This window comes from Pongo abelii, chromosome 7 (assembly GCF_028885655.2).
Source record: "Pongo abelii isolate AG06213 chromosome 7, NHGRI_mPonAbe1-v2.0_pri, whole genome shotgun sequence".
NCBI lineage: Eukaryota > Metazoa > Chordata > Mammalia > Primates > Hominidae > Pongo > Pongo abelii.
The window spans coordinates 40,210,366-40,233,508 of NC_071992.2; the positions used below are offsets into that span (position 1 = coordinate 40,210,366).

At 41.6% G+C, this 23,143-nt stretch overlaps 3 protein-coding genes across 20 annotated transcripts in view; 1 reads left to right on the forward strand and 2 right to left on the reverse strand.

Annotated features, from left to right (window-relative positions):
- Positions 1-16,352, forward strand: part of DDHD2 (DDHD domain containing 2) — a 42,267-nt gene extending 25,915 nt beyond the window's left edge. For 3 of the 6 annotated variants that reach the window (XM_054561442.2, XM_054561447.2, XM_024251010.3), the window contains 2 exons: positions 2,725-2,832; positions 3,285-5,450. In XM_054561442.2, coding sequence (XP_054417417.1) covers positions 2,725-2,806 — 82 coding nt within the window. In that variant the 3' untranslated portion in view covers positions 2,807-2,832; positions 3,285-5,450. Of the gene's footprint in view, positions 1-2,724; positions 2,833-3,248; positions 5,451-16,071 lie in introns of those variants that run through there. The other 3 variants (XM_054561443.2, XM_054561445.2, XM_054561446.2) reach the window with 3 other exon arrangements.
- PLPP5 (phospholipid phosphatase 5) lies at positions 5,842-12,416 on the reverse strand. 7 transcript variants are annotated; one of them, XM_054561453.2, is made up of 7 exons: positions 11,843-12,416; positions 11,599-11,707; positions 11,091-11,124; positions 10,617-10,680; positions 9,981-10,105; positions 8,859-9,029; positions 5,842-7,321 (listed from the first exon to the last, which is right to left on the reverse strand). In XM_054561453.2, the coding sequence occupies exons 1-7, from the start codon at positions 12,064-12,066 to the stop codon at positions 7,161-7,163; spliced, it is 888 nt and encodes a 295-aa protein (XP_054417428.1). In that variant the 5' UTR covers positions 12,067-12,416; the 3' UTR covers positions 5,842-7,160. The 7 variants fall into 7 exon arrangements, with proteins under 7 accessions (XP_054417428.1, XP_009241997.2, XP_002819058.2 ...); XM_009243722.4 differs by having other exon boundaries at positions 11,091-11,127; XM_002819012.5 differs by having other exon boundaries at positions 11,091-11,181.
- Positions 12,416-23,143, reverse strand: part of NSD3 (nuclear receptor binding SET domain protein 3) — a 112,366-nt gene continuing 101,638 nt past the window's right edge. For all 7 annotated transcript variants that reach the window (XM_063726408.1, XM_024251003.3, XM_024251002.3 and 4 more), the window contains 4 exons: positions 22,276-22,417; positions 21,043-21,149; positions 19,046-19,250; positions 12,416-18,625 (listed from right to left, as the gene is read on the reverse strand). In XM_063726408.1, coding sequence (XP_063582478.1) covers positions 18,384-18,625; positions 19,046-19,250; positions 21,043-21,149; positions 22,276-22,417 — 696 coding nt within the window. In that variant the 3' untranslated portion in view covers positions 12,416-18,383. The remainder of the gene's footprint in view (positions 18,626-19,045; positions 19,251-21,042; positions 21,150-22,275; positions 22,418-23,143) is intronic.

Sequence of the window (23,143 nt, forward strand, 5' to 3'; positions counted from 1 at the left end):
AACCTCCGCCTCCCAGGTTCAAGCGATTCTTGTACCTCAGCTTCCTGAGTAGCTGGGATTACAGGTGTGCGCCACCATGCCTAGCTAATTTTTGTATTGTTAGTAGAGATGGGGTTTCACCATGTTGGCCAGGCTGGTCTTGAACTTCTGACCTCAGGTGATCCACCTGCCCCTGCCTCCCAAAGTGCTGGGATTACAGGCGTGAGCCACTGTGCCTGGTCAAAATTTTTATTTTTATGTAATCAAATTTGTTGACATTTGCTTTTTGGTTTCTGGAATTTGTGTCGTGTCATACTCAGAAAGATCTTCCTTACTTTCCAAAAAAATTCTTACCACAGTATTTTTTTTTTTTTTTTTTTTTTTGAGATGGAGTCTCACCCTGTCGCCCAGGCTGGAGTGCAATGGTGTGATCTCGGCTCACTGCAACCTCTGCCTCCCAGGTTCAAGTGATTCTCCTGCCTCAGCCTCCCAAGTAGCCAGGATTACAGGTGTGCACCACCACACCTGGCTAATTTTGTCTTTTTAGTAGAGACAGGGTTTCACCATGTTGGTCAGGCTGGTCTCAAACTCCTGACCTCAAGTGATCCCACCTCAGCCTCCCAAAGTGCTGGGATTACAGGCGTGAGCCACTGCACCCAGCCAACACAGTATATTCTTATATATATAATTTTTTTTAGAAACAGGATCTTGGATGCAATGGCTTTTCACAGGCATGATCTTAGTGCACTAGACCCTTGAATTCCTGGGCTCAAGCAGTCCTCTTGCCTTGGCCTCCTGAGTAGTTGGGACTGCAGGTGTGCAACACCATGCCTGGCTATTCTAATATTTTATCATCTAATTTTTACATATAAATCTTTGATTCAGATTCAGGTCCTTTTTTCCCCACGTGTCTCAACACTATTAATAGATTTGAGATTCTAAATTAAATTAATTCTTTATTTTTTTTTTTTGAGACAGAGTCTTGCTGTTTTGCCTAGGCTGAAGTGCAGTAGTGCAGTAGTTGGCTCACTGCAACCTCTGCCTTCTGGGTTCAAATGATTTTCCTGCCTCAGCTTCTTGAGTAGCCAGGGCTATAGGCGTGTGCCACCATGCCCAGCTAATTTTTGTATTTTTAATAGAGATGGGGTTTCACTATGTTGGCCAGGCTGGTCTCGAACGCCTGACCTCAGGTGATCCACCTGCCTCGACCTCCCAGTGTTAGGATTATAGGTGTGAGCCACTGTGCCTGGCCACTTAATTAAATTCCTATACATAAATGGGACTATTTCTCAACTTCTTACTTGTTGATTTGCTTATTTATGTACCATTTTAATATCTGATAGAGCTAATTCCCACTTGTTGATACAGGAATTTCTTAAGCTGGGTTCTGTGTATATGAGTTTGTGGGAGATGAAAGAAGTCTATGAATCCAATGAAATACACATTTATAATTGTGGTTGCAATGTGATCCTTTCTGGGGAGAAATCCATAATTTCATTAGATTCTCAAAAGGATGCATGACTCAATAAATGTTGAACCACAGATCTAGAAGAATGATAGAGCCTTATATCCTTAAGGCAGTCCCTTATGAATGTTAATCTTTTTTAATGAAATTTTGTTATGAAGTGTGGATATAAGTAATTGCTTGTGCATACATAGAATAATATCTGGAAAACGCATGAGAAATTGATAACATTGGTTGTCAGAAGATGGGAACTGATGGTGGTTGAGGAAGAAAGGTGGGAGGGAGACTTCGTTACTTTCTTATATTTTTGGAATTTGGAACCTTATGATTGTATTACCTTTTCCAAAAAGTGCATAATATTTTAAAAATTAAGGTGACCAACTGGATAACTCTTCAATAGTGTCTCTAGAATGATCTCTGTGGAAAAGGAACAATTCTTGGTTATTTCTTACTGGCTTTTTTTTTTTTTTTTTTGAAATGGAGTCTCACTCTGTCGCCCAGGCTGAAGTGCAGTGGCGCTCTGCAACCTTCGGCTCATTGCAACCTTCACCTCCTGGGTTCAAGTGATTCTCCTGCCTCAGCCTCCTGAGTAGCTGAACTACAGGCGCGTGCTGCCACGCCTGGCTAGTTTTTTTTTTTTTTTTTTTAGACGGAATCTCGCCTATCTGCCAGGCTGGAGTGCAGTGGTGCGATCTCGGCTCACTGCAACCTCCGCTTCCCAGGTTCAAGCGATTCTTCTGCCTCATCTCCCCAGTAACTGGGACTATAGGCATGTACCACCACACCCTGCTAATTTTTGTATTTTTAGTAGAGACGGGGTTTCACCATATTGGCCAGGCTGGTCTCAAAGTCCTGACCTCGTGGTCTGCCCACCTCGGCCGCCCAAAGTGTTGGGATTATAGGCATGAGCCACCGTGCCCAGCCCTAGTTTTTGTATTTTTAGTGGAGATGGGGTTTTACCATGTTGGCCAGGCTGGCTCAAACTCCAGACTTGTAGTGACTTGTCCATCTCAGCCTCCCAGAGTGTTAGGATTACAGGTGTGAGCCACCACACCTGGCCTCTCTTACTAGCTTTTTTATATTACTAGACTTAATGCCAGCGTTCTTTGCCAGGTCACCTTCCAAACCACTGCCAATTACATTACTTCTGAATCTCATTTCTTTGCAGAAGTAAAAAATAAACTTGCAAGATGGTTGTATGGATTAAATGAGATAATATATGTAAAACATTTGGCACAAATGTTAGTTCCTTTTCTCAACATAATTTTTTCTCTTTATAGGGAGTCTGAAGATACAGTATTGCTGGTCCTCAAAGAGATCTACCAAACCCAGGGTATCTTCCTTGATCAGCCTTTACAGTAAAAATGACCCATCTATGGCTGCTTAATGTAAGTTTTAAAATGTCATGTATATAGTGTAATTCTTACATATTAACATGTTATAATGAACTATGGAGCCTCAAGCTCTTTTTAAATATACTAGCTGTTGCCTGTCACCAAGATCTAGGCTGCTATTCATTTTTAGAGGGACTGGTAGAAATTCATGGGGAAAAAAACACAGTAGCCCATTTAGAGGAAGATTAGTGTATGTCTGTTTTGCTAGAGATTTTGTCCAATGACACCTGTCATTTTTTAGGATCTAAACTCAGAGTCTTAATGGTTCTATTATCTAAGAGTTCCTGTGGCAACAGTTATGATTTGAATTACCAACCACCCATCCTGAGATTTAAATTACTCAGCCTTTCAGATGTGAAATGACAAAGTCTGTATATTCGACTCTGGCATTCTCTGTGGTTGCCTTCCAGTTGTGACTGCAGCTCTTCTCCCACTTTCTTCCCTAGACGGACATTGAGGGATCCTTCCCCAGAAAATCCACCTGTTTGTTGCTGCAATTTTCCTCTCCTCAGCTGCGTCATTTCCTGCATGTTGCCTGCCACTTACTCACCACTGGGGTCTTTGGAAGATAATCTTCCTCTTTGGAAATGAATGGAAAAGCAAAAGGCCCTATTACTTTTAACCACTGGCTTCATATAAACACTTGCCATTTTTTCTGCATAGCTGGGGGTGGTTTGTATCTTTAATTCTTTGATGATAGTTTATAGTTGCCACACTTTATTGATTAGTACTTGACATGGTGTAAAGCCTATTTTGGGTTTGATTTGTTTTGGGTGGGGTAGACATGTTTTTAAGGAACTTATTGCTTATCTTTAGAAAATGTTCTAGTTTGGAAACAGATTCTTGAGATTCAGAAGGCATTTTGGAGTACACTTATCTCTTGTTTGTGTTGAACTGAAGGCTAAGTCTCAGTGGATATGGAAAAGACTTTTGGGTGATTTATTTTTGAACCTGCATTTCTTTCTTATGTGTAGTGTATGAAGAAAGACTAGAATGTAGCTTTAAAAAAGTGTTGTTTACTCTCTTAGAACTGACTGACAGACTTATTGCCAGAAATCACTGATGTTCATTGTTTTTGCAACTGTTTGAGCTGCTGTAAGAGTCTAAAGTTGACAAGTTAGTTCATGTTAGGTGCATCTTTATAAAGCAAAGATGTTGTATATCCTAGGCCTCCCTTTTATATTTGATAGAAGTTATTTGCTAATAGCTTCTATTCTTATGTTGAAAGTAGTTGTAAAAGCTGATGAACCTGAAATTATGTAGCCTCTACAGGCTGCTGAGGTTCTAAATAAAATCTTTTAGTGGTGCCTTTATGGTGAAACAGAATTTGTCACCTGCCATTTCTACTTGGGCTAAGGTAGTATTGTGTATCCTCTTTCCTTCTTAGGTATCCATAATCCACAAAGCATATTTAAAAGGCTCTTGGCACGGGCAGCATTGGTTGAGCAGGTAGGTTTGGCTAGGGGGAAATGTTTAACTTGTTCTGAAAGAAAAACATGTCTGTAGGGTCCAAGGAACAGCTATTGCAGAGTCAGTGTCAGCCAAGTCTGGAACATATGAAGTGAGGTTTACTTCTAAGAACACAAGTGACTGCACACTAATTTTGTCAAGGCATCTTTTCACTGCTTTGCTGTAGATTTTTCTTCTTCATTGGTCAGTTTGTCATTGTCTTTGTAGTTCTCTTTATGATAATCCTTTATACTTGCTCTCAGATTCTACAGGCCTCTGTTTATAGAGTGGCAAAGGCAGGCGAGCTGTGGTTTATTGTTTATAAATTTTTTTATAAATGTTATGGTATTCAAATCCACTGACATTTAATATTTACTGAAGCCATTCCTTAGACAGCAGTGGTCTTTATCCCTTTCTGGAGAGAAAAGGAAAATGAAAGGTAATTACTGTCACCATGGAGATTGTAGAGGTAAGGTTGGGGTATTGGTCAGGCCTGGCCTTTCTTTGTCATCTGCTTATAGTCTAGTGCTAAGTATGCCACTAAGTTTCAGATATATGGAATACTTTATTTTTTTTAAAGTATATAAACTCTGAGTTATTGAGAATTAAGTATTCACTGTATATTAAGGGGAAGCTTTTGCCAAGTTGTGGTCTTCAAATTTATCTTTACTATTCCTATTGGCAGAATAGGTGCTATTTAAGAGTAAACCAAAGGATAAGCAGAGGGAGTCCCTGTAACCAAAGATGGACAGCATAGCCCTGGATAGCCAGATAAACCACTCTTTGTATTAAGAAATGTTTCTTTCCTAGTGGTGAGGGGTGGGTAACTGTGAAAGAGCTTTATATCTTGTCTATTCATGGTATTATAGCTATATATTCCGAGGATAATAAGCTTGATTGAAATCCTGTATTTAGTCATATATTATTTGCACTGCTTCATTTGTATCATGTGCAATCTCTCGACCAAGCCTATTTTTAAACACTGGTACAGCATCATTTTGTACGTATTCCCAGCTGCAGAACTAGTATCGCTTATCTCAGCAAAAGAGATTGTTTGCATGGAAAGATTAATAGCACTGATTAGATTTCTAATATTTTGCATTTTTGAGATGTTTGTTTTCTACGTGATTATATTTAAAACTTTAGTAAATACTAAAATGAAACCATATTGACTAGTGGCCTACTTTTACCTGGACTCACCCGTCACAAAGTCAAGAAAATCAATACAGTCACGATTTTCTCTGTCTTTATGTATTACTAAAACAAAAAAGTAAGTTTTGGGCAAAGAACTAATATGTAAGTTTTGGGCAAAGAACTAATATGTAAGTTCTTTCCTGTTGACTGGTATTTTCATTGTCATAGGCAGAATTTAAGTTCAGAATTTAAAGCATGGCAATTACAAGAGACTTTCCTTTGGTACTTATAAATATTAGCCAGTACTATAGATAACAGCAGTTGAATCACTTAGGGCGGATGGGGAATTCAATGTTTTGCCTTACTAAAGTTCCAGCCCCTTAATGTACTTTAAATATTTAAAAAAGCACACATTTACCATTTTATTTGAATATCAGGTTTACTGAAGGAAAAAGATACATTGAAAATATAGGAAGATATAAAAGACAACGTCATATTTAAAGTATAATCACAATAAAGAGAAAGGGAGCTGTAGGTCCTATGGCATCAGTTCTGATGACATCCTATAATTGTTCCTTATATTCCATTGTGAAAAAGGGGCAGAAAAAGATTCATCTGTCCTTCAGATGACGATACCTGTCATTTTTCTTTTCTGCCGTATTCGCTTGGCAGTGTTGGTGCATTTGAGCAGATCTCCAGTCATGAATGGAAGGAAAGAAACTCACAAGCACAGTTATGGTCAAATGAGGTAGAAACAGTCATCTGTTAGTAGTGCTGAAACCACACTCCTGACCATTTTCTTCTTTATTATTGTGTTCACTTAGTAATTCAACAAATTGTTTATGCCCACGGTGTTCAAAATGCACAGCAGTACCAGATGGCTGGACTCAGATAAGATGTGCACAAAAGTGATAAATTACCCCAGATTCGACATTTTCCTATTTAAGGCTTGATGGAATTGTCATCAGAGAAGGTAAACAGAATCAAAGTAATTTAGTTGGCCATGCCCTAGATTTTAAGATTTTGAGCTATATGAAATGGAAATTAAGTTTTGATAATTAACTCTAGCTTCTGAGACAAGGTGGGGCTATGTAAAGGCTTCTTTGTGACAAGATCCTTCTCAGAATGGCATTTAAATTAAATGTAAAAACACTGTAGATCTTCAGATATCAATCTGATAGACCAGATTCATAAGGTGTTGGACACCTTTGAAAGATTCTTTTACTAGAACATGTGGCATACAGTAGTGGAAAAGAACCATAACTCCTCAAGATAGATCCATGTGAGCAGGGGCAAAAGTGTGTAATCATTTGGAGGCAGAATACAGTGTGGCTTATGTCCTCACTTGCACCTTGGAAGGGGAAATAAAAGGCCAGAATTTCTTGTCTTGTGCATGGTCCGGTTAGGAGGGCTAGTTCACCTGTTCTCCATTGAGGTAGATTCAATTTTTTTTTTTTTTTTGAGACGGGGTCTCACTCTGTTGCCTAGGCTGGAGTACAGTGGTGCGATCTCGGCTCACTGGAACTTCCACCTCCCAGGTTCAAGCAATTCTCCCACCTCAGCCTCCCGAGTAGCTGGGATTACGGCACACAACTCCTGGCTAATTTTTGTATTTTTAGTAGAGACAGAGTTCACCATGTTGGCCAGGCTGGTCCTGACCTCAGGTGATCCACCCTCCTTGACCTCCCAAAATGTTGGGATTACAGGCATGAGCCACCACGCCCGGCCAGATTCAATTTTTAAATATCAAAACAATAAGAATTCCCAGGCTTCTGTGCAGTGGAAAGTGCAAGTTTGTCTTGAAATGGTTTATGGCATTCTGCATCAGTCAGAGGAGGATAATACTGCCGATAGCAGACATAGGCAAATGTCATTCCAATCATGGATCCAACTAGTACATCTGAAGAGAGTGGAAACAAGGTCTTCTCTTAATATTAGGCTCCTAAATCCTATTACATACACATAGCATAGAGGACCTGGCCCTCCAGGATACTCTACTGTGGGGCTAAAATAACCTCAATTCCAGATTTATGGTTTCTAAATAAAATCTTTTTATTCTCAATTTTATCATAGTTACAGGATTATCATTGTCAGGTTGCTCTCTGAACACCAAATCAAAACACATCTTAAGTATAATAAACTTTGTTCAGAGTGTACTAAATTAGAATTTTTCTAACTCAGAAGAGTAACAAAGGTCAATTTATTGCTATTCATCTGCCCATTTTCACCATTTAAAGTGTCCTAGAGGAAGGAATAAAGTATTTTAAGAGTTGCTTCTTGCCGGGCGTGGTGACTCATGCCTGTAATCCCAGCACTTTGGGAGGACCAGGCAGGCAGATCCTGAGGTCAGGAGATTGAGACCAGCCTGACCAACAAGTGAAACCCCGTCTCTACTAAAAATACAAAAATTAGCCGGGCGTGGTGGCATGTGCCTGTAATCCCAGATACTCAGGAGGCCGAGGCAGGAGAATCGCTTGAACCCAGGAGGTGGAGGTTGCAGTGAGCCGAGATTGTGCCACTGCACTCCAGCCTGGGCGCAGAGCTAGACTCTGTCTCAAAAAAAAAAAAAAAAAAAAGTTGCTTCTCTTTGCAAAAAACTAGTTTATTTAAAAATTTAAAATAGGGTTCCTGAGGACCTGTGGGCAATACTTCCACCATTTTTTTTGGAATTGTGTCAGGTTCAAGCCATTCTCCTGCTTCAGCCTCCCAAGTAGCTGGGATTAAAGGCATGTGCCACCATGCCCAGCTGATTTTGTATTTTTAGAGATAGCGTTTCACTCTGTTGGTCAGGCTGGTCTTCAACTCCTGACCTCAGGTGATCCACCTACCTCACCCTCCCAAAGTGCTGGGATTACAGGCATGAGCCACTGCGCCTGGCCTCAATTTTTGTATTTTTAGTAGAGACGGGGTTTCAATATGTTGGCCAGGCTGGTCTCAAATTCCTGACTTCAGGTGTTCCGCCTGCCTCAGCCTCCCAAAGTGCTGGAATTACAGGTGTGAGCCACCGCACCAAGCCAGGTGTTCTATAATTTGGATATTTTACTTACTATAGCATTCAGCTTAAATTTGTTTAGTTTAATTATAATTTTATGTTTTCTTGAATTTTACTTATGTTTTTGAACAAAAGTTCTATGACAATGAACCTGATTTTTAAGAGAGTAAGTTGAACTTTGAGGTTTTAAATTTCCTGTAGATAGTTTAACTTGAACTTACAATGCTTCAAATAATGGAAAAATTAGGATGTTTATCTTTGGTAAACTCTTTTTGTCTTATCTTTCTATAATTTTAAATGTATATTCTTAGTATAGAACCCAGACCATCCATACTCATTAATTTGTTCATTCAGCAGATATTTAGTAAGCATCTCCTCTGTGCTAAGTGCTAGGAATAAAATGAGTGAAATATGCAAGCTTCCATGGCCTGAGTACTTTGCTTACCTTGCCAGTGATGCTTGTAGTCACATGTGCGGGACAGTGCAATCACAGCTGCAAAAAGTAGAGGTGACAGAAAGGCACAGAACCTCCAAGATTTCCCACGGCCTTGTGGTGTGAAGCAGTGTAACTTCCCTGCCAAGTAGAAGGACGCAAAGGCCAGACCAGCAAATGCAACTGGAACAAGAAAAACTTTTAAGTGGTGTGTCTTTTAAAGGAAGCTACCTCATTCATCCCCACATAGGAGGCTAGGAAGCATGAGTATGTTTTTATTTATTTTTTGAGACAGAGTCTTGCTCTGTCGCCCAGGCTGGAGTGCAGTGGCACCAGCTCGGCTCACTGCAACCTCCACCACCCGGGTTCAAGTGATTCTCCTGCCTTAGCCTCCCAAGTAGCTGGGACTACATGTGTGTGCCACCATGCCCAGCTAATTTTTTTATTTTTAGTAGAGATGGGATTTCACCATGTTGGCTAGCCTGGTCTCGAACTCCTGGCCTCAAGTGACCTGCATGCCTTGGCCTCCCAGTTACTGAGATTACAGGTATGAGCCACCACACCCGGCCATGAGGATGTTTTAATCCTTTTTTGTGTATACTTCTAGTGTAAATCATTGTGAAGGAAGGGGAAACAGAAAAATGAAGGACTTAGTGCCCCAAACAAAGTTAATGTTTTATCTGAGTATAGTTTTCGGAATACTAGCTATATGAATTAACTTGTTGATGCTTTAAGTTTCCTCATCTATAAATGGGACTCATAAATATAGTAGTCCCCACCTTACTGGATTATTATGAGCTATAATTAGGTAAGAAATGAAAATGCTTCAAAGTACCTGACCCATAGAAACTCTTCGTTAAAGGTATTTTTATTGCTAGTACAAGATTGCAGGATCTAGGCAAATAATATAACAATTAAATGTGCAAATCTCATGAAGGTAAACCACCTTTCTGTTCTGTAATATTTACCCAAATAGTCAAGGCTCAGACTTGTTAAACTGTGGAGTTACTAAAGAAGGGATTTTCCAAATTCTAGAAACAAGAGTAGTCAGATTTTCCCATCCCTGCTAGCTTTCTAGGTTAAATTCAATGATGTGAAAACAAGCATAGGGTAGAGTCCATATGATATTCATACAGGAAGAATGTCCACTGGGGAAGCTCTTTCGGCCCTCATTCACCACGTCCTTATCCCCTGTACACATCAAGTCAGAATGGGCTAGCCCATCAGGGAAGCAGCGGTAGAAGAAATCTGGGCGTGGCCTGGAAGAAAGAAGCATGGTTGGAACGTAAATCATTAACTCCAGAAATTATTTTTCAGTTGTAGCAGACATTAATAATCCTGTTAACTATTGGTCAAATAGTGCCCCAGGCAAAATAAGGTAACTGGATTAGTATAGTCACCACACTAAGAGAAAAGCCTTACTTCCAAGGTCAGCATTTAAATTAGGGGAAAATCCCCCACTCCAGCACATGATTACTTTTTAGGGCAAACAGCAAATGACACTGCAGCTTCAGGAGGTGCTTAAGAGGACACTGACCGACTCTGCTGTGGCCTTTGGTGGGAAATGCTGTTCAGGCAGAAAAGAGCCCAGGTGTCACCTGGAGGACTGAGGTATGGGGAAGGGAGTAAGCGTTGAATGAGAAAAGAAAAATCAGAGTGAAGATAAAGGGAAAAAGAATGAGAAAGACGTGTGGTGGACACCATTAACCTCTCTGTTCTGGTGGGTAAGGGCTGAGGCAGATGCTGGGGTGGTTAGCGGTTGTCACTTACCTCCCTACGATCAGTTTTATTGTGTTGGTAAAGACGCCATTCAGAGCCAGGGCAAGGCTGGCAGCTGCAAAGCAAAGCCATTAGTTAAAAGGATCTGTCTAGGAGGAAAGGTATGATCATGGCCTCATTATGAGAACAGCCGTGCTGTTTCTGAGATGGATAGAATCCAACCAGGCCTGGGCACAAAAATAATTAGGGTCCTCAGTGATCACTCTTTTGTAGCCGAGAACTTTTGTACTAGGCCAAAGACATTTCTGAGGTACAAATAACCCAGTGCATTTAGGCACAGGGCTGTCTGCGGTGTAGCCTGCCTAACCAAGTCCCTGCAGTGCTATTTTCCTCTCCCGCAGGGATAGAGTTCCTTTAGGAATGCAGAACTCAGTGGCCTCCACACAGGCTCACCGTGGCTGAATCCCACAACGACTTCCTAGGTTCCCAGCACGAAGAAACCGGCCAGAAAGGGCTAGCGCTCACCCAGGCAGGCTTGTCTGCTGTCTCTTGTGTCTGCCTTCTTGAGAAATTTGGCCAGGAAGATCAGAGACAGTGGAGAGAGAAATGCAATAGCCTGAATCAGAATGTCAGAGGTTAAAAACAATCCAAAAAAAAAGCCACACTCGTGCTCCTACAGGAAAGAGGGACGTGACACAGCAGGACTCACTAGCGCTAACATAAGGTCTCTGAGTGCGCGTAACCGGGCGCCAGGAAGCGCCACCAGTGAACAGCAGCGCCCATGCGCTCGGGCCCCGGTACCTCAGGCTGAGGCACAGAGCGCCCGGGAAAACGTCTCAGCCCAAAGAGGCTCGGACACCCTCCTCTCTCAATCAGGATCTTAAACACTAGAGCCCTAGGAGGCGGAATCCAGCGCACAGCAGCGGAGTGGGCAGTGGGTCCCTACAAAGGCCGTCTCGGGGCGGAAAACGCACAGGTGCCCGCGGGAAGCCCGGTCACGGGGAGGGAGAAGGGACGATCTTTCTCCACGCACAAACATCGGCTTGGTGGGGAAATACTCCGCCTCCACGTAGGGGTTCCGGTAGAGCCACATCTCCTCCGGCTGGATGAGTCTCTGGAACGGGGGGAGCAGCTCCGTCACCCTAGAGGGGAACAAAGAAGCGCAGAGCAGGTCGCCTGGCTTCCTCCCTGCTTCCCCACTGCCCGGCCCGCCGCCCCCTGCCGCCCGCCTGCCTGGGAAGCGGGGCCGCCCGGGCCCGGCCGTGGATCTTTCTTACAGGAAGGCCGCGAACAGCGCGAGCCGCACCCCCACTTCGGCCCCAAAGGCCACCGCCGCGGCCGCCGCCTTCCCCATCCGGCCGCGAGCCCCGAGCGACGCTGCGCTGACGTGGCCGCCTCCGCGGGGAGGGCCGGGTCGGGAACTGCGCACCGCCCCCTCTCCCAGTCGCCCGCGCTGCGGCGGCTCCCCAGGAAGCCGGCTTGGCGGCTGTGCCGAGGGCATCGTCTGGCAAAGGGGACGCAAAGCCAACGGAGCTGCCCTCTGGTGCGTTCAGCAGGGAGCCAGCGGCCCAGTTCCAGCCGAGTAGGTCGGCGTGCGGTCCATCAGCAGCTCCTCTCCACGGCCCAACCACACCACCGCGGGGAGCGGCCTTCTCCTGGGACCTCGCCTCTAAATGGAAAACCGAACAGCCCGCTCTCAGATCCTCCTTCCTTAGCAACACAGCCGCATTCTGCAGGAAGCTACACTGCCTGAGGTTGGCTGGATTGTGTCATTTAGTCCTCCCACCCAGGATGGCCTCCTGGCCACAGTGTTGTAGCAAAAAATTATTGGCAAAGAACAAGCCCACATATTTAATTTGGAACATACAGGACAATTTATTGAAGTCAATCTCAAGCAAAATATGAAATCAGTGGAATGTCATTAAAAACCTTTCCAAATTAATCCTCACGGAAGCAAAAAACACATTGGAATTCCAAAGTATTTGTAAAATAAAAAAGGCAACATCTCAGTAAATATAATGTACAAAAATTATGTTCCTACCAGCACACACATCAGTAAAGAAGCTTAAATATTACAGGCAACCCTAAATACACTATAACTAGTCAACAATAAGCTATCTATATACAGGTTAACCAAGCTTTACACGTTTCACACTATGCAATAAAACATAGGCCAATCAACAAAATCCTCAAAATATTATATATCTTGAAGTCTATGTGGCAACATCAAGTCATTATACAGTAATGCCCTAGTGGAACACCCCCAGGGAAAATTAACACTAATCCCTTAGTGTCAAGAGCTTCTAGCCAAGTCACAGAAACTCAAAAGAGATTGACTTTAATGAATATTGATGCTTTGTTATTAAAGACTCAAGTCTCAAGTGATTTAGGCAAAGTAACGGTTCACAGGATCTACAAAGTTTATTACAGATAAAGTACAGAAATAGCCAATCTACAAAGATCATTATCATAAAGAACACGAGAAAATGAAAACGGAGTCTGTAGATATCTGTGTTTGTTGTGCAATATCACTCAAATGGGTACAAATGAATTTCTCATATCAATTCCAAATATACACATACCCTTGTATATAAAAAATGGTATTAGCCAGTTGTAATACTCATTTAGCATCTTGGTTATTAGTGGCAATATAATTTTCTTAACATAGGGCATGTAACAGGACAAATGAGATAAAATAATAACAACAAAGTAAGTTTTATCCAGTCCATTTCTAAACTGACAAGAATACCTTATCAATACCTTATATAGGTAATCTGACAGATACTTGAGGGCTGTTTGCACACATCAAGTGTGTTGGCAGGCAGGGAGGGGAGCAGTAAAAGCTGAGGGTGCTTTCTCGCTAACTAGCAGATGCGGTAATGCCACATAAGAAAACTAAGGACTGAATAAATGACTTTGGCATCTATTCTATTTTCCCTTTTTACTTACATGTAAATTACTTTTACAGCCTAGTGAAGGACAGGCAATTCTCATCCCCCTCCCCCTTCATACATACGTGCCACAAGCACCCAAACTTGTCACTTGTGCAATGGACTGACCAAAACAAAACAAAAAACAGAAATGTTTTTTGAAAGACACGGATTACCCACATTTTGGGAGTGTAACATAAGTGCAATTTTTTGTTTATTTTTTTCCCTACATAGACATAGTAAAAGGAAAGAAGATGTGCTTGGGGAGAAGGTTGACAAAATGACAAAATAAAGAACGTACATAAAAAGTATTTGTAAAAATGCTGGTATCTCATGCAGGAGTCTCTTCCTCAAATGTGTTCAGTCTGAGCTATCTACTGTGAACACTCTCCCATTTGCAGAACTTCACCTTTAATCCACGCTAAAGAGGATAAGAGACTAGGCTATTTATTTTCAAAACAGTTTACAAAACAATGCTTTCTACTTCATAAATGTAAAAAGAAACTGTAAAATAAGGAGAATCTGAAGAGTTTCAAGTACTTAAAAAACCTGAATTCAATGAGGCAGAGGTCTCAATGTTAAAGTGACTACTTCGTACCTGTGGTAAACATTATCCCCCCCCCCTTACCCTATTATAACCCCCTTTCTCCTGGTACCCCACCCCAGGTAAAAGTTGGTGAGATTTCAGTATATACACATTTCCAACTTTTCAGTATTTGTTAATTCATTGCAAAGCTGTCTAATTATAGTATTCCCTAGTCCATCTGAAAATGGAAGCAAGTTCTACTTTTTGTTTTACATATAACCAGAGACCAATTCTAGGTGGCCCTAGGCCAAAGGAAAGTGTTTCCATTCATCAGTTCATGTCTGCACCAACTTGGACAACTGGGGGTGGCTGGATGCATCAGCCTTGTGAAAAGTAACTTTAGTCTACGCTGCCCAGAAATAAAGCAACTTTCCAATGTCCTTTTTCTCATGTGGAGTACATAGAATGTCAGCTTCCCAGCCGTGAGGGCTCCATAGCCACTGTTTTCTTATCTTATTAAGAGGACATGGCATGTAGCAGCCAACACCTTGACTTTAAGGTGAATGCTAAAGGAAGAGCTTTGTATTTAAAATGACATGAAAGACAAGCAACAAGTCCTGGGCAGTCCAGAGATTGTATTCTCTACAGATGGCCTGTTTGCAAACTGTAGGTCTGGGTTTGACCTATTGGAATACACCATGCAAGAAACTACTCAAAAAGGAAATTCCATTTCATGAACCAGGAAAGTTGTCCAACAGCCTGTCCCATCTGAGGGTCCTTTACATGATTAGATACTCAATATCTCAGTTCTACAACGTTATTTACAGACATGTTTTCAAATATTTTGTGTAAATGGCAGAAGGGAGCTGGGAGCAGTCCCCCTGCCTCCATTACTTTTTTAGCTTTCAGATATGTTCTTGACTTGTACAGAAAATTCCAAATTTTAAATGATTCCCAAACTCAGCCAGTTCTATAGATGAGGCCAGATCATTTTTGAGAATTAAGATAGAGTGGGAGCTTGTTAAAACAAAAATGAAAATAAAACCCACCTCACTCCTGTATCTCTCCCTGATTAGACATTAAAGAGGTGAATCACTGCCTCTGGCTGCTTCAGCCTTCCAGGAATGAAGGGCCATCCACCTTGCCCTTCTCAGCCAGCCACAGGCAGCTCTTCCGATTCTTCCCTCGCAGCAGTGGCAGTCCAGCCCCTCCCTCCCCTGCACAGTGCCTGGGAAGGTTTCCCAGGATTTCATCTTTAGCTCTTACTGATCCAGTTTCTGAAGCTTTAGGCTGATTATCAAAAATCTTATGTTCACTTCTTCCTTCAACAAATTAACATGTGGTTAAAAAAAATACCACCATTAGCCCATGCTGCTTTAAGTTATTTCATTGTTGGACAAGAATAAAAACCAGCCACTTACACTCTGACCACATATAGATTTAAAAGTTAACAAATACCAACTTCAGACTATGAGTGAGCAATGTCTTTTGGAATATTTCATTGGTGTATCACAGGCACAGTGCATGTATACTCATGCACACATAAAAGACAATTTTCTCTTTCTGCATCTATAATCTGCAACTTAAAAATATATAAAATAGGTCAACATTGACGCTATGGAGGTGTGAGGAGAGCTCCTTGGCACCGGCATGACTAAAACCGCTTTTTAGACCATTAAAGAACATTCATGGCCAAAGATTTCAGAACTATGGTTACCTTTTTTTTTTGAGATGGAGTCTCGCTCTGTCGCCCAGGCTGGAGTGCAGTGGTGTGATCTTGGCTCACTGCAACCTCTGTCTCCTGAGAAACTGGGACTACAGGCACGTGCCACCATGCCCGGCTACTTTTTGTATTTTTAGCAGAGACGGGGTTTCACCATGTTGGTCAGGCTGGTCTCAAACTCCTGACCTCCTGATCTGCCCACATCCGCCTCCCAAAGTCCTGGGATTACAGGTGTGAGCCACTGCACCCGGCAGCTATTTTGTTTTCTACTCTGATTTCTGAAATGTTGAAACAATCCTATTAATCATAATTTTTTTTTAATTTCAGCAGAGCTCTGTTACAGATATGAAAACAAAATGTGACACAATGAAGAAGCTGCATAAAAATACTGAAACCTAAGGTATCTGTAGTATATAGGATGTACCCTGGCTTACCATATAAAAGTCTTTAGATAGTAAATAGCACTAAGTCTAAAAGCAAGGAGATAAGATTTCATGTTGGATACTGTTTCAACAAGAACTGTATTTGGAATATTAAAGGAAATCCTTATGTTATTAAGTTTAAAAAACCAAACATCATATACAAAATAAAATTTTAGTATGATAAAACCTAGCTTTTCTTATTTTTTAAAAGGACATTAAACTATATAATTGCTCAAGAGCAAAGTTTAGTGTTTTGGTGAGCTGTATTTCATGTTACTTGTAGCAATTATATTTGGTGACATGGATCGCATTTTCCATTTTGCTCTTTCTTTTGGGACCGTGTCTAATCAACAGAAGTACTGGAAGCCCAATGAGTCACCGCAGAATTAATTGCTGGAGTCAGGCAAATGGCAGTTTAGGAGCTTCAGTAAAAGAACTGTAGTGTTGTTTTTTACAAGAGAAAATCCAGTATAATTGCACATTTACATACAAAAAAAAGAGGCACAAAACAGATTTTCACCCTCTTTCCATAGAAGAGCTCTAAATTGATAAGCAAATGCAACACTCAATACAGCTGAAGGAATGTGGTAGAGCATCTACCCTCCCTACCTTCATAAGGTTACTAGGTACTTGAGGGAAAATAAATGCTACCAGGTACCAGCAATTGTAAGCAGTCAAAATTCACAGAGAAAGTTAACATTCATTCAAGCTAACCCTAGACTTCTACTTAGTACAGTGTTACAACAATGTCTGACATTACTAATTATTTTCATACAAGGAATACTGGAATATACATATTCCTAAGCATTAAAAGCAAGTGAGTTTGGTGAGCAGACATCTTGGTATACTCGCGTCTATAAGAGTCAAGCGTCACCGTCAACCATTTTTGCTAACACTGACTTTCTTCACCGTCAACCATTTTTGCTAACACTGACTTTCTTGGGAGTTTTCTCCAAGTGCTTCCTAAGATGAAGTGTGTTTGTGTGGCTCTTATGCACCCTGTAAAAGTAGAAGTTCTTCCCCTTACTCAATGGGAGCAATCTTAAGTACTGGATAATAATAGAAATTCTTTACATGTAACTTGGGGATGCCCCTACTACTTTCACCCCCCAAATTAGGAACTCAACCAAAAAGATCTATTCAAATACAATTCAGACTCACTTGTGTGGTTTTACCAGGAAACATGACTGAATGGTCAGATGACAAAAGAAATGTTTGAGTAGGAGAGGAAAACAGAGACAAAAAATAAAATGCCTGTAATTCTCTCCAATTGAGACCAGGGTCTACAATAAAATTGGACAGAAAATGGTGCTTACATGATCCAAATTTTGGTTTGTGCCTTCATCCCCCTTTAGCTGCCTTTATCAGTGTCAGGAAAATAGGAGTGACAATTTCAACTATGCTTCATATCCACAGAAACGCACTTCATCCAAAACCCAAACCATCCATGTCAATGGAAAACGTTTCGAAAATCAGTGAGCATATCCATTCCTTTTTTTCCTTCCACAAGGAAACACACCATATACCTTTCTAGGTAAAGTTACCATAGTACAAAGCCCACCTTGTTTAAGACCACAGAGGTAAAATCCACCAAGGCATTGTTTTCAAGAGGCCAGATTTAATACTTCCATAGAGCCCTTCTCTAAGCTTATGAAAAGCATTTTGAAGGGAAAGAGAAGTGAGCCTACCTACTGCTCAGTAAAGAGGTATATAAAGCTTATCATACCCTTTCCTAGAGGGCTTTCTCAGATTCCTACTTAAAACACACACACACTTGATTAGACTATTGAACTACACTTCTTGAAATTCCTAAAAATGAAAATAAATAAAGGAATGATGGCTACTTTTGCTTTATACAACCAAGGAACACATCTTAGACTTTAAATTTATCTGATTAACAAAACTTTCTTTTCTCTTTGTTCTTACTTGAACAGCAAAAACATTTCTTTTTCAAGCTGCAATGGCATTGAAGCACAATAAAAGGCAAGAAAAGACCAAGGGAATTTAACCCTCCACAAAAGAATCCCCAAACCAACCAAACAAAACAAAAACCAGACACCACCAACTGCTTCTGCCTGCATGAACTGGTTTCCCATTTTTGCTTTAATAAGGCAGTTCCGATGGCAAAGGCTGTATGCACTGTAGCAGTCTCTTCTTTTTAAATGCATGATCTATTTGCTTTTTTCACTTAAATAGAAAGGAGGGGACACCACACATTTATTCTTTTACTTCTTCTCCATGATCTTGTGATTCCCATTTACATTTTATCTTGCTCCAGTATTCTGGTGACACAGGAGCCATGGGGTCATGTTCCGAGCAGCAGAGGCGGCCTTCCAGTGCAGAGGGAACCAGGGCCCCCTTTTCATGATCTTTACAAAATGAATGTGGACAGAATTCACAGAAGGAAACAGCTGTGCTGCTGCACTCATCGCACTGATGCCACGGACACTCCCACTTTCCTAATTCGGGGAGAAGGGGAGGAAGAAGGAGAAGTGCCCAAGTTAGTGCCTGTCTTGATTACCCATGAAAAACCCAGGTTCCTTCTTCTCTCATTGGAGATGGAATTCAATTGAATACAACTCCAAATTTCAACCAAACACAGATCTGGGTGTACTATTTAGGATGGATGTGAGCTACTGGCCAAAACCCAACGCCATAGGTACCAACTACCCACCTATGGGAACAGTATACAAGAAACCTATCCTTGATGAACCACAAGGTATCCCAAATGTGTAAGGGGAAAGATTTTTGCCAGCGTAATTTTTTGCTATTGTTTGTTCTATCCAACATTTCCTATCCCAAGGCATGGAATATATTGTGAGTTACACATAGTTGGTAAAGACACAAATTAGGGAAAGGGTCCTGAAGGTCCAGCTTACCATATGGTGGCTGAGTCAGGTTAAGGCATAGGAGGTGGTATGCTTTGGGACAGTCTTTTTTGTCACACATGACCAGCTCTCCACCATCTCCACATTGAAAACAGTAATCTTCATGCATCTGCTTTGGTTCTGTTTTGATCTTTCGTCTCTTCTGTTTTAACTTAGCATTTTTTGCCTTCTCTTCAGTTGTTGACGCACATGCCGACTGGCAGGAAAGAAAGGATCATAGTTTCAAACATCACAGACAGTGCATGAAGCTGGACACAGGAAAACCCTACAACCTTGCATTCATTTAAATTCATCTGTTGTACAATTACCTAAAAACATCAGGAGGCCTTATGCTGCAACAAATACTATAAGAAAAATAAAGTTTTGTTTTCACTGACTTAAAAATTATTTTATTTTTGAGATGGGGTTCTCGCTCTGTTGTCCAGGCTGAAGTGCAGTGGTGCAATCTTGGCTTACTGCAGCCTCGACCTCCTGGGCTCAAGCAATCCTCTTGTCTCAGCCTCCCAAGTAGCTGGGACTACATGTGCATGCCATCATGCCTGGCTAATTTTTGTAATTTATTTTGTAGAGACAAGGTCTTGCTATATTGCCCAGGCTGGTCTCAAACTTCTGGGCTCAAGTGATCCTCCTGCCTCAGCCTTTCATTGACTTTTTTTGGAGACTGAGTCGCACTCTGTCACCAGGCTGGAATGCAGTGGGGCGATCTCATCTCACTGCAACCTCCGCCTCTTGGGTTCAAGCAATTCTCCTGCCTCAGCCTCCCGAGTAGCTGGGACTACAGGCGCGTGCTGCCACACATGGCTAATGTTTTGTATTTTAGTAGAGATGGGGTTTCACTGTGTTGCCCAGGCTGGTCTTGAACTCCTGAGCTCAGGCAATCCACCTGCCTTGGCCTCCCAAAGAGCCAGGATTACAGGCATGAGCCACTGCGCCTGGCCTTCATTGACTTTTGAATAGGGTGCTTTTTATTATTTTTATTTATTTAGTTTTTCGAGATGGAGTCTCGCTCTGTCGCCCATGCTGAAGTGCAATGGCGCGACCTTGGCTCACTGCAACCTCTGCCTCCCAGTTTCAAGCGATTCTTCTGCCTCAGCTTCCTGAGTAGCTGAGATTACAGGTGTGCGCCACCACGCCCAGCTAATTTTTGTATTTTTAGTAGAGATGGGGTTTCACCATGTTGGTCAGGCTGGTCTTAAAACTCCTGACCTTGTGATCCACCAGCCTCGGCCTCCCAAAGTGCTGGGATTACAGGCTTGAGCCACCGCGCCCAGCCAGGTGCTTTTTATTTTTAATTGCAAGGATAGTGGTAAATCCAAGCAACTTTTAGACAACCTGTTAATTTTTTTCATTGAGATATAATTCACATACCACATAATTCACCATTTTAAAGTGTATAATTCAGTGGCCTTTAGTATTTTGTGGGTTTTTAAAAAGTTTTAAATTAGCTTTTTGCTAATTTCATATTCAATCTGAAATGAAATACATTCTCAGAACCTAACAGACCTTAGTGAAACAAGCTTCCTCGGAAAGTCACAGTCTAAATGTTCGATAAGCCCAGCTGATGACTCACAAACTAATCCAGGTGCCCAACTGCCAGCAGGTTCCTGAGATGGTCACAAACACAACACAAACAGACTTCTTCTTTTTTGAGATGGAGTCTCGCTCTGTCACCCAGGCTGGAGTGCAGTGGTGCGATCTTGGCTCACTGCAAGCTCCGCATCCCGGGTTCACGCCATTCTCCTGCCTCAGCCTCCCAAGTAGCTGGGACTACAGGCGCCCGCCACCATGCCCAGCTAATTTTTTGCATTTTTAGTAGAGACGGGATGGTATTAGCCAGGATGGTCTCGATCTCCTGATCTCGTGATCCGCCCGCCTTGGCTTCCCAAAGTGCTGGGATTACAGGCATGAGCCACCACACCTGGCCAGACTTCTTAACAGCCCTACTCCTTATCACCTGTTGACTGGGGGCGCTCCCCTGCAAGACTGACCTTTGGCCGCACTCCTAGAAAACCACTGCAGTTATCTGCCCCACAGTGGCACTCCGTTCTGCCGTTGCCCAGACAATCTAGGTTATAATTAAATGTTAACTCCATCCCTGAAACACAAGAGAAATAATTATTCAAACTCGAGTCATGGGGAAGAGAAATGCTCTCACAGGCACACTCCCCTAATGAAAAAAAGAGACATCATTCTGGCATGAAGGCGTTTCCCTTGGCAGTGTTCTACCTCATTGATAACAGTGATGGTAAAAAAAGAAAAGGAGAAAAACATCCCCACCCAGGAACAATGACAGCAAAACTACACATCCTCAAAGAAGTCATGTCCTTTTCACAGCAGTGGCTGAAACCAAAGTGACAGGGTCTAAGAATTTGCAATCTATGCTCAGGAGAATAGGTTCCAGTTCAGCCTTCTTTTCTATAGCTAACTCACACTAGTTTCTAAATGAACAATATGACCATGGAATTGTAACAATACTATTTCCAGTAATTACTGCCTTATATTATGATCAAATAAAGATCCAAAATGAAGGTTTACTGCATACACCAAAGATCCAGTGACTCAAACTAGGGCCTCCTAAGCTTTCTTCTAGCTGGGCTTAAACAATCCACAATGAGTTCTAGAAACACAGTTTAAATCTGTTTTAGCTATAGCATTTCTCTTCTCACCTATTTTTCTACAAACTAAACAAAGGAGAAACCAAGTTTTATTGTTCAGATGCTGGATATGTAAGGAAAAATGAAAATAGCTCTGGCTTCAGAGGCTTTTATGTCTAATTTGAAACAGAATGATCTTTCAAAGTGAAAACAACAACAAAAGATCCCAGCAACTAAGGAACCAGCTGCTGTTAACACAAGCTCATTACTGTTAATATGTTTTAAAAAGAAAACAACAGCTAAAACATCTGGTTACACTGTACAGACAGCAGCTAACTTGGAGAATTCATTCAGCAGGACTGTGGACACAGAATCCTGTCAGACCTGCTCTTACATAAAAGTTCTCACTAAATTCCCTTTTGAGGTTATAGATTTTTACCTCTCACTGGCAGCTAACACTCAATTCTAAATATAACCTTCCTTTTATTTGAATACGTTTTCTAAATATAACCTTCCTCTTATTTGAATAAGTTCTTGGGCATCAAGTCTTGAAGAACCATGTCCTGGCTCTATGGGATATTCTTTCTTCCTAGGGAGGAAAGCATGGGGAACGAGTCACTTTTTTACCTGCAGGAATATCACAGAGAGCAAATAGTCCCACTCGAACATCTCCATTCACTGTCCACTTTTGTGTTTCACAGTTGGGATTACAACTGTGGTTCATGAAGCGAGAATAATTTCCTTTTGGGCCGGCATCAATTATACGGTCCTTCAGAAAGAAAAGAAAGGTACCTTTTACACAAATTAAGTCTCTCCCAGAAACATCCAACTCAGTCAAGGATCACAGGCAGCAACATTTTGCTACCAACTGGTGTTTGACAACTGACAAATCAGGAAATGTGAGGCTGCCTGGGTAATTTACTAAGTTCTCTCCTTTATTTGATGACCTTCAAGTCAAAGTAAAGTAATTAGGATAAAGTGGGATTTAGTTGCTTTTTAAGTTTGCTTCTAGAAACAAATAGACCATGGAATAATGCTATTTAGAAGATTAGTGGGCCAGAGGTTTAGGAATGGTATTTTCTGATTAGAGATCTCGAAGTTCTGATAACTGCTCTGTTGTTTTGCTGTCAGCCCTCCTTTTCTGCTCCAAGCAGGAAGCAAAACTAGTATAGGAGGGGATACATGAGAGCTTAGGTCAGAAAGAAGAAAGAAAAATGAGAAACAAAACTTGGAGATCTGTCTGATGGGAGGACTACTGTGTAGGATATATTCTCCAGTGCTTATCTATTTGCTCTGTTTTTATGTAAAGTTCACAATACATTAAAAAGCTGAATATTCAGGTTTCCTGAATTTGAACTCTAATAATCTGGATAAGCTCCACAGAACTGAGCCTCTCAAGTGCTGTCATGATGGCTGAAGGGGCCACTGGCAGGGAGGATAGGGTTGAAGGAGCCAGATCCCAGCAATCATAAAGAATGGCATTTTAACTGATGTT